Here is a 12,126-nt window from a genome sequence, read left to right on the forward strand (position 1 = left end):
CCTGGAGGCTTTGGAGAGTTGCCTGCTGTGCAGAAACGTGCAGTAGGGGGCGCGCTTCTCAAAAAGCATTTAATACATTCAAATGACCTGACTCAAACTGAACACAGACTTCAAGATAGTTACCCTCTCCTATTCCACTCTGTCGACACCCAAGGGACAGAGCAGCTGGACTCAATACACTCACCAATAAATAGCCAAAAATGAATAGACTTTATATTTATACACTAAGGATTTAAATGCAGTGGAAACTTATATTATAAAACGGGTGTGTTTTCATACAATTGGCTTTGTGTATATGAGATTTAAACGAAGACGGAAGTGATGAGCAGGTAGTCCTCTCGCTTTTGCGACGACACTTCCTGAATTTGGCCCCCCTGTCGTTTCCTGACAGCCCGCCGTCTTCCAGGACCAAAGACCGCTGAGGGCTCCAGTCATGTCGGCAGCTGCTCCGGGGACCAGCAAGGCGGCCCACAGCGATGTGGCCCCGAAGAAGAAGAAGGGACCCGGCGCCCTGGCTACAGCTTACCTGGTCATTTATAACGTGGTGATGACAGCGGGGTATGTAGCGTGTTTCCTCGTGCTAATGCTTCTTCCGCTGCTCTGTGTGTGTGTGTGTGTGTATGTGTGTGCGCGCGCGCGTGCTGTTTGACAAGACAGTACTGATGATAATGTTAGCAACAATATTTCCCCGTCGTACTTTTTAAAACGTTATAATTGCGTTATATGTGCGTTAATAATCAGTCAGTTTTTCACGTAGCATGCGTTGAAGACACTCCTCGTTGCTGTGTTGTGAAATAACTTTAAATTGGTGTCTAACATTAACGGCTTATACAGATTAACTACAGCCTCCTGCCACGACGGGTCCTCAACCACACACACAATATAGAGTAATAACATTAAGACACAGAGGGCTTATTGTCTGCAGACAGAGCGTTTACCCAGCAGAATGTGTGTGGAGTTTCTTCTTGCTTTGTCATGTTAATTTCCTCTGGGTAAATACTGAGTCAGACATTTGTGTTTTTATTTATTTGTACAATTAAAAATTACAAACTAATGTGCAGGGAAAGGCTCCAGAGGGGGGGTTTATTCATTAACTTTACCTATAATACAATTACAGTCAGGTTGGTCATAACACAATAAGCAATACAACATTATTAAACAGAGTTTCAAGTTTTTTGTGAACGTTAATAAAGATGTAATGTAAACCAAATAAGCAAAAATGAATGAATCAATTACTAATTAGTCGAAATGAGTTGGTATCAATGATTGATAGTTGGTTGATCATTGAAAATGTTTAATAAAGCAAAAAAAATGACAGTCGCACTGAGCTTCGAAAGCCTGCAAAGGACATTTTTCACTATGCTTGGACATATTTCATAGATGAACAAATGTAATTGATAATGTAAATGCTATAACAGTCGAAGACCCCTGTATCATATTGAAATAACATAGTGAGACATTTGGTTGAGTTTCATTTAATTTCAAAATGTAAGGATAAAATGATGTTTACCACTAGGCCTATAAACGTTTTAACACTATTAATAGTTCAGCAATAAGTGTAATTATAAGTAAACACTGTTGGTTTTTTAGATGTGGATTTTAACCCTTTCTGAATGATTACAGCTGGTTTGTATTAAATCAGGCTGGATATGCAACATCGCATGTTTTTTTATAACCTTGTTGTTTGTCTAAGACACTTAGGTCAACATTAACGGTAATAATCTTTGGACATGAACAGAGACATCTCCCTCTACCAGTTTTATTGCTCTGATTTTTTACTGACTGTTACACAATTGAATGGGTGGGTGTTGTTTGCTCACTGTTCCAACCAGTTAGGTCACATTGTGTCCCTCTGTGCACTGATGGGCCTTACAGTGCTTACTTTGTATTGAGCACAAGTTAGGGTGTCACACACACATGCACACACACACACACACACACACACACACACACACACACACACACACACACCAACCAACAAATACCAGTTTTTCGCTGTTGAAATGCAGGGTCTGTTTTGTGATACTGGCGCAGCAGCAGCTCAGTAGGCGTGTTTAGTTTCTGTCGTCGCTGAGGCCCAACAGACACATCCTCCAACCTGTGAAACCAGACTGTGAACTGAAACTACCACAGAATCCACCAGCCTGGCTGAGGTCTCCTCTAGCAGATAGTATCTGCTTTGTGGTCGACCTCTGGCCTCATTATGGAGGAGTTTATCAGTTTAAGATCATGTGTGATGAAACTTTTATATTGCACCAGCTCTCCATCTGCAAATATTGCTCCTCTGGCCCAGTCTCTTACCTACTGTAGTTTTTCATCATTATACAAAATTACAACTGTAATGAATGATAGATAAAATATTTGAAGAAATTGTATCAAAATAAGTGATTGGCTGATATTTGTATTACAGCTACTAATATTTTAAAAGGTGTATTTTTATTTCTATATGCCCTTTACCTCTTTAAAATACTGGTTCAGTATATACTTTTATTCATCTTGATCATTATAGAACATAACAATTACATTTCTAGTTGTTTACTTGTGCTTAAAAAACTATTGTTTAACTGTATTTACTTCAGTTATAATCTTTGGTAATAAAGTTAATTGATCAGCTGGTTATTTAGCTCCAAGCATATTTTTACCACAGCTTTAAAACAACCCCATTAGATGATTTGTTTTTTTGCAATTTACAATGACTGTCCTGTGTTTTATTGTTTTCTTTTTCTCCAGGTGGCTGGTGATAGCTGTAGGTCTGGTCAGAGCTTACCTGGCCAGAGGCAGCTACCATGGGCTCTACTATTCCATAGAGAAGCCACTCAAGTTCTTTCAGACCGGAGCTCTTCTGGAGGTGAGCACATGGAACTGAATGATAATGCCACAATCAAACACCATATCACAATGTACAGCAGTATATACAGCATTAGTCACAAGTTTGGACAGACCTTTACTATTTCTTTACGCTGAAGACATTAAACACATATCATATGTATTAATCAAGTGTTAACAAACCAAAATATCTGTAGTATTTTACATTCCTCAAAGCAGACACTGTTCACATTGTTGACAGCTTTGCACACTATCTAAATAAATCATATTTAAACCTGTCACAGTAGTCATGTTATCGACTTATTGTACCATAACGTAATTATCGACATCATCATGTCTATATATGGACTTATCATATGATACATGGACATGACCTTGATCTTTTGTTTTGACTTCAGTATTGCCACACTTCACATTAGCAGCTAAGAGACTATTCATGTCACATTGGTTAAGCAAGTAGTGTCCTCCATTCCTCACTGTGTACGTCCTGAATGGAGACTGAAGAATAACTCTGTCCTGGCCCATAATGGCAGTCTGTGTTTTTACACAGTGGTATAAAATGATCTTCAAATGACAATAATATAGTTTATTGCGATTATTTCTTTTATGTTTCCTATGTGATCCCACATGTGTTATTTCATAGTCTTGGTCTTTTCACTTTAGTTCTACATTGCAGAAAATAGTCAAATCTAAAGAAAAACCTTTGAATGAGAAGGTGTGTCCAGACTTCTGACTGGTGCTCTATGCATTAAAGGAATACTTCAAAAAGGATTATCTGAGCTCTTAGAAGATATCAGACACATTTATTACAGCAACATTTCAGTGACTTAATGCTTTCACAGCACTCCAGTAATTACCCTCTACAGCGAGTAATGAATGGAGAAACCTCTGTTAAGATCTGTGTGTTTTCCAGTTGCTTAACAGACAAATGAACCAGTGAAGCTGTCCGACAAAAAAGTTTTTTAATCTCATCATAAAGCCATTGAAAAGTGCTTGAGTCTTGGGATCCAGGTCTGGATGTGTAGAGGCACTGACTGTTATCTGTACAATGTCCTGGTAACCCACATGCCTGCCTACACTGTATTAAAGGCACAGCACCAAGAAATACTTCTATAACTTACACTTGACTTCCATGATTTCCATCTAATTGAAATATTGTGATGCTGAAAAGTTTGGAGCTGATGTCCCTCCACCTGTTTTTTTAAAATGATGTAAAAGAGTGCTGGGTTGTTTTAAATGTGTGCACACACACACACACACACACACACACACACACACACACACACACTAACACACACACACATGCATGTGTATAGAACAGAGGTCAGGCAGCAGGAAGTGTATCAGTGATCCTCTCCAGACACACTGCAGCTCAGTGATACGAGTCAATATCTTCCATTCATCAAATAATCTGTGTACAGTCACACACACACACACACACACATACACACATACACATATACATACACACATACACACATACGACACATTATGTAGAAATACTGAGTCCGTTTTGTGAAATGTTGTGAAAATTGAAGTAAATCCCTTGCTCAGATTTACACAGCATTAATCCACAGGCAAAAAAAAAATGAAGCTATATACAGAAAGCAGGAAATGGATTGTGCTCCTCTCCACTGTGAGTTAAAATAAGCCGTCCTGTGCTCTCCCTCTGCCAGCAGCACACTGGGTAATTCTCTGTTATCTCTTTCTTTCACAGATACTGCACTGTGCTGTAGGTGAGTTTCTCTGCAGCCTCCGCCACTCTGTATCACAAACCATTCAAACCTGACTTTTTAAGATATTGCACCTATCATTAAACTCCTACTATACATTCATTTAAGCTGACGTCAGGCTGTATGGAACCACCAATCAAAAACTCTCTACACACATTGCTTCTGGAGGGATCAGAAAGCATAGTTCAAATCAATACAGAATGATTCAAATCCGATCTCTTTTGATTGGTTACATTGTTATAATGACTCATCAGATTTGTAGATGTACAGTATCTCAGGTGTGAATGTGAATCACAGCCTGTCACATATTGAAGTGTTTGCCAAACAGAGAGCAGAGAAGCTGTTGACTTTCGCGGCGTTAATGCGATGACGAGAGATCGCCTCACAGTCCGTTATCTTTATTATCTGGAAGTTAAAGCTAGCTGACCTTTAGCACTCGGCTCACACACGCACATGCTTGTAACAGCACTAGGTTCTGCTCTACTGGTCTACATTCATGTGCCTATGTGTTTTTGTGGGTCTGACACACAGTCAGTAATCAAAGTATTTGGGTCAATGATGTTTTTTTGTGTCCATGTGGTTTAGTCAAATTTAAAGGTGTTAAAATGTGAAAATAAACGTATGAATAACTTGCACACATTCTTTTTTTGTGGACCCAGCATCAAATTTCTGCTTTTAATCCATTTAGAGAGAATATATTAGAGGATTATGGCAAAAATGTCTAAGTGGTGTAACCATAAAAACTTTGTACCAAATAATTCAACTTGCTTTAAAAACAGTAAATTGTCAATAAAACACCATATCAACTAGTTTGGCATGATCTTACATTATAACTTTTTATATTAAATAAAGGTAATGGAATACAGTTGTTCTAAATATTACATTTCATCTGGGGAATCATGGAGATCAGGAAACATTTACATATTTTGATATGAAGTAATTATTAGTATAAGTCCACTTAAATACACTGTAGGTGGATAAAATAAAAATGTGGAATAGTTTCTCCAGTCAGTCACTTCATTCCACTAAAAAAAAACTACTTATTTTCACATGTATTTCATGTAAAATATAATATTATAGATATCAACAAACTTAACTGCAGCAGTGTAATTTATTCTTTTTCCAAAAGTGAAAGAAAGATCTCAGCAGTTGGCAACAAATTGTGCTCAGCAACTTAACTCTTTCCTAATAAATGACAACATTAGTGATCAATAGAGGTGTATTGATCCCATTTCCCAATTTCAAATGCCTAAAGATATTAAGGCTCTAACTACACTTCCCTTACACCAACATTCTTTTAAGCTTGTTCCACTTTCAATCATATTTTTCTAGAAAGATTAAATAGCATATTTACATTACAGTACAACAGTACTGACTAAGAAACAGCACTGTGTTGTATTTTTTTATTTTATTTTACACTGATCCTCATCACATCACACACACACACCGATTCACACATGTTCATATGAGTGTTTGTGTCATGTGTTTCAGGAATCGTTCCCTCCTCTGTGGTCCTCACTGGTTTCCAGGTCATGTCTCGGGTCTTCCTCACCTGGGCCGTCACACACAGTGTCAGGGAGGTAAGATGAGTTTCACTGCACACGCGCACACACACGCACACAGATGCAACATCTGTAAAATGTGTATGGCACATTAATGCAAATAGTCACATGACTTTGTTAATAAGTGACCACCTGATGTACTGTTTGCCTTGTTAATAGATCAGAGGAGAGTAAACATGTAAGTAACATCAGATGCGAGTTTGGATACAGTCAGCTACATGTATTGTATGTTTGATATGTTTGCTCTCGCCGTGTGTGTATCGCATAATGCTGTACTGACATTCTTCTCAAGCCGTTTCCTCTTCTACTTGTTTGGGAATGTGTGGAAACTGTATTCAGATTGTGAGTCTGCCTCTTTTTTTAACATCAAACCTGCATTATTTAAAAAAAACCTTTTTAATATTTGAAGATCGGCGACGTGCAGTGTGATATCTGAGCATCCGAAAAACAAACAGCATGGTTCTGCAAGGAAAAGTCTGGATTAGCCTACAGCAGAGTAACTACGGCGGCATGATGCAAAGACTGTCTGATGCTCTGTCATCCTCCCATCATCCTTTTTGTGTGTGTGTGTGTGTGTGTGTGTGTTTGTGCAGGTGCAGAGCGAGGACAGCGTGCTGCTGTTTGTCACAGCCTGGACCGTGACGGAGATCATTCGCTACTCTTTCTACACGTTCAGCCTGCTCAATCACTTGCCGTACCTCATCAAATGGGCAAGGTAGGAACATCAGCATGAGAGAAAGAGAGGTGTCAGAGCTGAAGAATGTCTCAAATTTACATCATTTGATCAGCTCTGGATCAAACCTCAATACTTTTTAATACTAAATGAATGAAGAAATGATGAGAAGTGCTAAAAAGAAATGCTCAGTGTTTGCTCAGATTATTACAGTTCCTTGATTAGACGTTTCATTAATTAAGACTGTAATTTGATCATATGTATACTGCATAATGACAGCAGCTAATTAGTGTTTTTCTTCCTGATTAATCTGTTGATTTAGTGACTGAAATAGCGACAATGAAAGGTTTAGTCCAAAAATATACAATGATGTGATGTTTATCACACAATTCCCAACTGTCTCTGTCTCTATCATTATATCAGTGGTATAAAATGATCTTCAAATGACAATAATATCGTTTATCGCAATTATTTCTGAGACAATATATCATCCAATAAAAGTAGTTATTGTAACAGGACTAATTACATGTAGTTTAGAAAGTTGTCAAACATTTTCTTGTTCCAGCTTTTTCAAATGTGAGAAGTTGTGGCTAGCCTCTGTTTTATGTTTTAAATGATCTGGTTCGTTCTTTACTTTGTTAGACTAAACAATCAGCTTAAAGATATCTCCTCATGTTCTGGGAAACTGTGATGGTGTTCAGTACACTAAGTCATTCATTTAGAAAGAAATAATAAAAAATTGAAGGTTAATTATATGACATATTATAATGTATTCCATCTCTTCTTAAGAGTATAAAAATGTTTAAAAAGCGAATCAATTATTTTTCACATAAGGCCACTGATTCCAGATGTGGCAATCTCTTTGAAATGGTAAAAGAGGATTTTGTGTCAGGATGTGTCACTGCTACAGTATACAGTACAGCACATTACTCTGTGCATGTATTACTCCTAAAACTGATTATTGTTTAATACTATTAAAAAAATCATCAATCATACATCAAATCTGTAGCTGCCTCCATTATATAAATCTACATCTCCATGTCAGCCGAATGGCATTCATCTGCATCTTCAACCACGGCAACAGTTGTTAAGTGCCTTCCCTCCCCGCGGTCTGCGTTGCTAGGTAGCAAATGAGACCGTCGCTATATTGGTATTTGACTTTGAGTTGCACCCCGAGAGACACAAAAATTGGTTGTGCATCCACGGAAGAGGTTGTTGAAGGATGAGAGAAGACAGCAGTTGGTTTTGGAGCGCCAGTGAAGAAATAGACAGACCCTTTTTTTTTTCTTTTTCTTCCCTCTCTTTGATGTTTATTCTCTCTTCATAGTGCATCTCAGTGCATCTCTCATTTTTAATTGCACAATCCTCCACAAAAGACTCGATCCCTCCACAGTGCTAGGATAAAAAATTTAGAGGCATGCAGACGCCACTGCTGTAGTTTCCTTTTAATTTCCATACAGTATATCACAGTGTAGTTAAGAGTTTTAGATTTTTACGATGCATACAACAGTATATCATTTCTGTTTGTTATTATACTGTGAATTCTGCTTTTTCATTATTGCTTTTAAAGCTTCTTTGCCAACAATATGAATGTTCACCTTGTATTTACATAAATATAAAGTAATGGATAGTCCTGTCAAGATAACTAACTGTTGTTGGACGATATATCGTCTCAGAAATTATCGCGATAAACGATAATATTGTCATTTGAAGATTTTATACCACTGATGATTACTTAGTCAATGTGACATGAATAGCCTCTTAGCTGCTAATGTGAATTGTGCCAATGTTGAGGTAAAAAAATTAAGGTCATGTCCATGTATCATATGATAAGTCCATATATAGACCTGATGATGTTGATAATTACGTCATTGTACGATAAGCTGATAACATTATAATTGTGACAGGTCTAGTAATGGTGAGAAATGCACTTTTGAGACTTGCCTTTTCACTTATCACTTATTTGTGTCAGAGCTGGAGCACATTTTCAAAAATTCGTCCTCCAGTTTTTTATTGAAATGTTAAAAGTGTTGCAGCTCTTCCTTCCTCCAGCAACAGTTTTGTTTAGTTTTTTCTATTCTGGTCCACATATATTAAAAAAATAATAATAATAATCGAAACAAACCAACCAACTCTGTATGAAGCACCTGTTTTAGACCACTTCCTTCCTCGTTTGGTTGCACCCACATTTTCTTATTAGGAAAATAAGTTTTTTTTGGTATGAAGCAGGATTCTCTTCATTTATTCACATTGATTGATTTATCAGGGAGTTAAAAATCTGTACTGGTTAACACGCACTAATTTGTACCACGTGTGATACAATTCTCCACAATTACAATAAAAATCCATTATAAACCAGGAGAAATGGTCAATCCAAATCCATATTATGATGCATATCTCCCTCAGTGTTTAGATGTTTATAGACCAACTATATCAGGCATGTCCAAACTACCTTTATGGAATAGTTAGGACATTCCTGAGCCATATGGTCCACCTCTTATGTTGTAGGAACCATGAATAATGCATCTGTATGATTTATTATTTCCTCTCTTCCAGGTACACCTTTTTCTTCGTGCTGTATCCCATGGGAGTGACCGGGGAGCTGCTGACTATCTATGCAGCGCTGCCGTACGTACAGAAGACAGGCCTTTATTCGGTCACCCTCCCCAACAAGTACAACTTCTCCTTCGACTACCACAGCTTCCTCATCCTCGTCATGATCTCCTACATTCCCCGTAAGTCAAAGAAAGCAGATGTTACCGCAGCTGTCGTTCCAGAGAAGACACAGTTCTTCTGTATCTTACAATTATGACAACAAAGTCTATCCTGTAATTCCTTCTCTTGTAATTATGAAACATTTTTCCTCGTTGCGTTATTTGTTTAAATGTGGCCACTCAAGTGTTTTTTTTCCAGTCCATGTTTATTCACTTCAAATGTTTTAAACTGCACAGCAACATACTCACCAACTGTGTGTGTTTTTAGTTAGAGCTCAGACTCTGATCTTCAAACTCTCCATGAACTTCAGCTCCTTTTTCTTTATTTTCCCCCTTTCTGTTGTTTATGCATAATTTGGAGTCATAAAACATTAGGTTATTCCTGGATTTTCCAACACAGTTGAAACATTTTTAGCTCAACGTGGATGTGTCACACACAGAAAATATGCCGTTGGGATCCTTTGTGTGCATTACTGCCACTTGAGCACAATTTACCAGCCATCACCGTTTGAGAATTGAAATTCTGTTTAAAAGAAGAAAAAAATGAGAGAACTCCATATCCACCCAAGTGTGTGCTGAATGATGAATCCCACTTTATCTTAAATTGGAGGCGTGTGGCAGATTGTGAGTTATTAGCATAGGTCCTATATACAGCTATATAAGGGCAGGTGTTCCATGTTCAAATACTCTGGTACATGTCCAGGAAACAGAGAGATGCCACCAAAAGAAAGGCAGCAAGAAGCACTTAAGCAGTAATGAAATTGACATCCTGTTAAATATACTTAAACTTATTATAGTTACTAATTGGGATCAATCAACCAAAAGTATTTCTTTCGATTCAGATTCAGAAACTTTGTTGTCTGTCGTGAGAGAAAATCGTCTCAGACGTGGCTCAGCATTGAAAACTCAGACATACAATGCATCCCCCTAAAAACAGAAGAAAAATATAGAGCACAAATAACTTAGAATCATAGATAATAATAATAATAAACTTTATTTCTATAGCACCTTTTAAGACTGAAGTTACAAGATGCTTCATATAATACAATATTAACAAAATAACATACACAATAAAAACAATAATCAAGCATAAATAGATGAAACATTAAACAATAAACAAAACAACAAAAAGCAGTAATTATACAGTATTATAAAAACACCTTTCTGTACAAGTGCAACAACAGTAAAAGTGTGATCTCCTTTAGTTTTAAGCCTGGATCTCGGTACATGTAACATCAGGTTTTCAGGTTTCAGGGAGCTTGGTGCAGGATAAGGTGTGAGGAGTTCAAACATGTAGAGTGGAGCCAGACCATGTACAGATTTGAAAGTTATTAGTAAAAGTTTAAATTTGGTTCAGTAAGGGGCGGGGGAGCCGGTGTTGTCTACGTCGAGTGTTAGTGAGGAAACTTTGAAAATAAGAGGGAATGTGTTCATATATGGCTTCTTGCATGATGCCCAAAGAGTTGCATAATTAATAAGTAATAGTTTTTCCTCATAATACAAGATACAGAAGTGATTATAATAAGATCCAGTTTCTTTTCATTCGGTGAAGTCTTCTGTCCTTTTTAATGCTGTTATCATTGTAGTTTGATGTAAAACTCAATCTATTATTAACATACTGATCTTCCTCTCCTCCTCTAGTCTTCCCCCAGCTTTACTTCCACATGATACGACAGAGGAAGAAGGTGCTCGGCCACGTGGAGGAGTACAACAAGGTGGAGTGATCCCTGCGGCATTCAGAGGGACCTGATCAAGGAAAACACACCAAAAAAAAAAAAAAAAAAACAACCAAGAGAAGAGGAACAAAAAAAACAAAAACACGTCCACTTATCCAAACACTAAGCCCCCAACCAAGTTTTTTCAAAAAACTGCCAGAACTGACCCTGGCATTACAATCCCAAATTTATCAAGCGACTTTATTTTTTTAAAGCTGTCGTCTGGGTCGTTTAAGATGTTCACACAAAAAAAAACACAACATGAACGAACTGCTTTTTGTTTTTTGTTTTGTTATTATTTTTATTTATGAACAAACTGCAGTTACTTTTCTTCGGATACACTCGAGCTGCCGTCTGAACGCTGAACAGAACTCAGTCACAGCAACGCATTGTACTGAACCACGCACTGATAGAATCAATAACTTCCTTTTTTTAAAAATGACACTGTAGAAAAATCCCTCCTAGATTGACCCCTCCCCCTCCACAAACTCATCATTATCTTTTGGTCTCTTATTAGGAAGCAGTTTTCCTTCACTGCAACGTAGGAAGAATAATATGAAGACTACTAGTATTGAAACACATATGTAGATTTTCTTTTTTACATCTACAGCTTGTCGGTGCAAACTGTCCAGATTTGTAATTTGTTTTTTGTTTTTTTGTTTTTTTTAATTCCGGTTACATTCCTAATTTAGTTCAATAAACTTTTTTTTTCATTCTGTGCTTGCATGAGTTTCTGTTTACTCTCTTGTGTTTGTTTGGTGTTTGCTTGGATGTTGTTTTTGTCCTTTTTGTTGGTTTTTTGCTCATTTTTCTTACATTTAGGTGGTTTATACATTAATAACCTAAAGTAGCCAGTAGGTGGGTGCAGAGACTAGTTATGCTATCCCCTCACATAAGTAAACA

At 37.3% G+C, this 12,126-nt stretch overlaps 1 protein-coding gene across 1 annotated transcript; it reads left to right on the forward strand.

The window, feature by feature from the left end:
- Positions 1–391: 391 nt before the first annotated feature.
- hacd2 (3-hydroxyacyl-CoA dehydratase 2) lies at positions 392–11,660 on the forward strand. The gene is made up of 7 exons (XM_062431524.1): positions 392–558; positions 2,731–2,848; positions 4,544–4,562; positions 6,051–6,139; positions 6,715–6,836; positions 9,351–9,529; positions 11,150–11,660. Exons 1-7 carry the CDS (start codon positions 434–436, stop codon positions 11,230–11,232), a joined length of 735 nt encoding a protein of 244 aa, XP_062287508.1. The 5' UTR covers positions 392–433; the 3' UTR covers positions 11,233–11,660.
- The last annotated feature ends 466 nt before the right edge of the window (positions 11,661–12,126 follow it).

Source organism: Scomber scombrus, chromosome 13, assembly GCF_963691925.1.
Source record: "Scomber scombrus chromosome 13, fScoSco1.1, whole genome shotgun sequence".
In the NCBI taxonomy this organism is placed as follows: domain Eukaryota; kingdom Metazoa; phylum Chordata; class Actinopteri; order Scombriformes; family Scombridae; genus Scomber; species Scomber scombrus.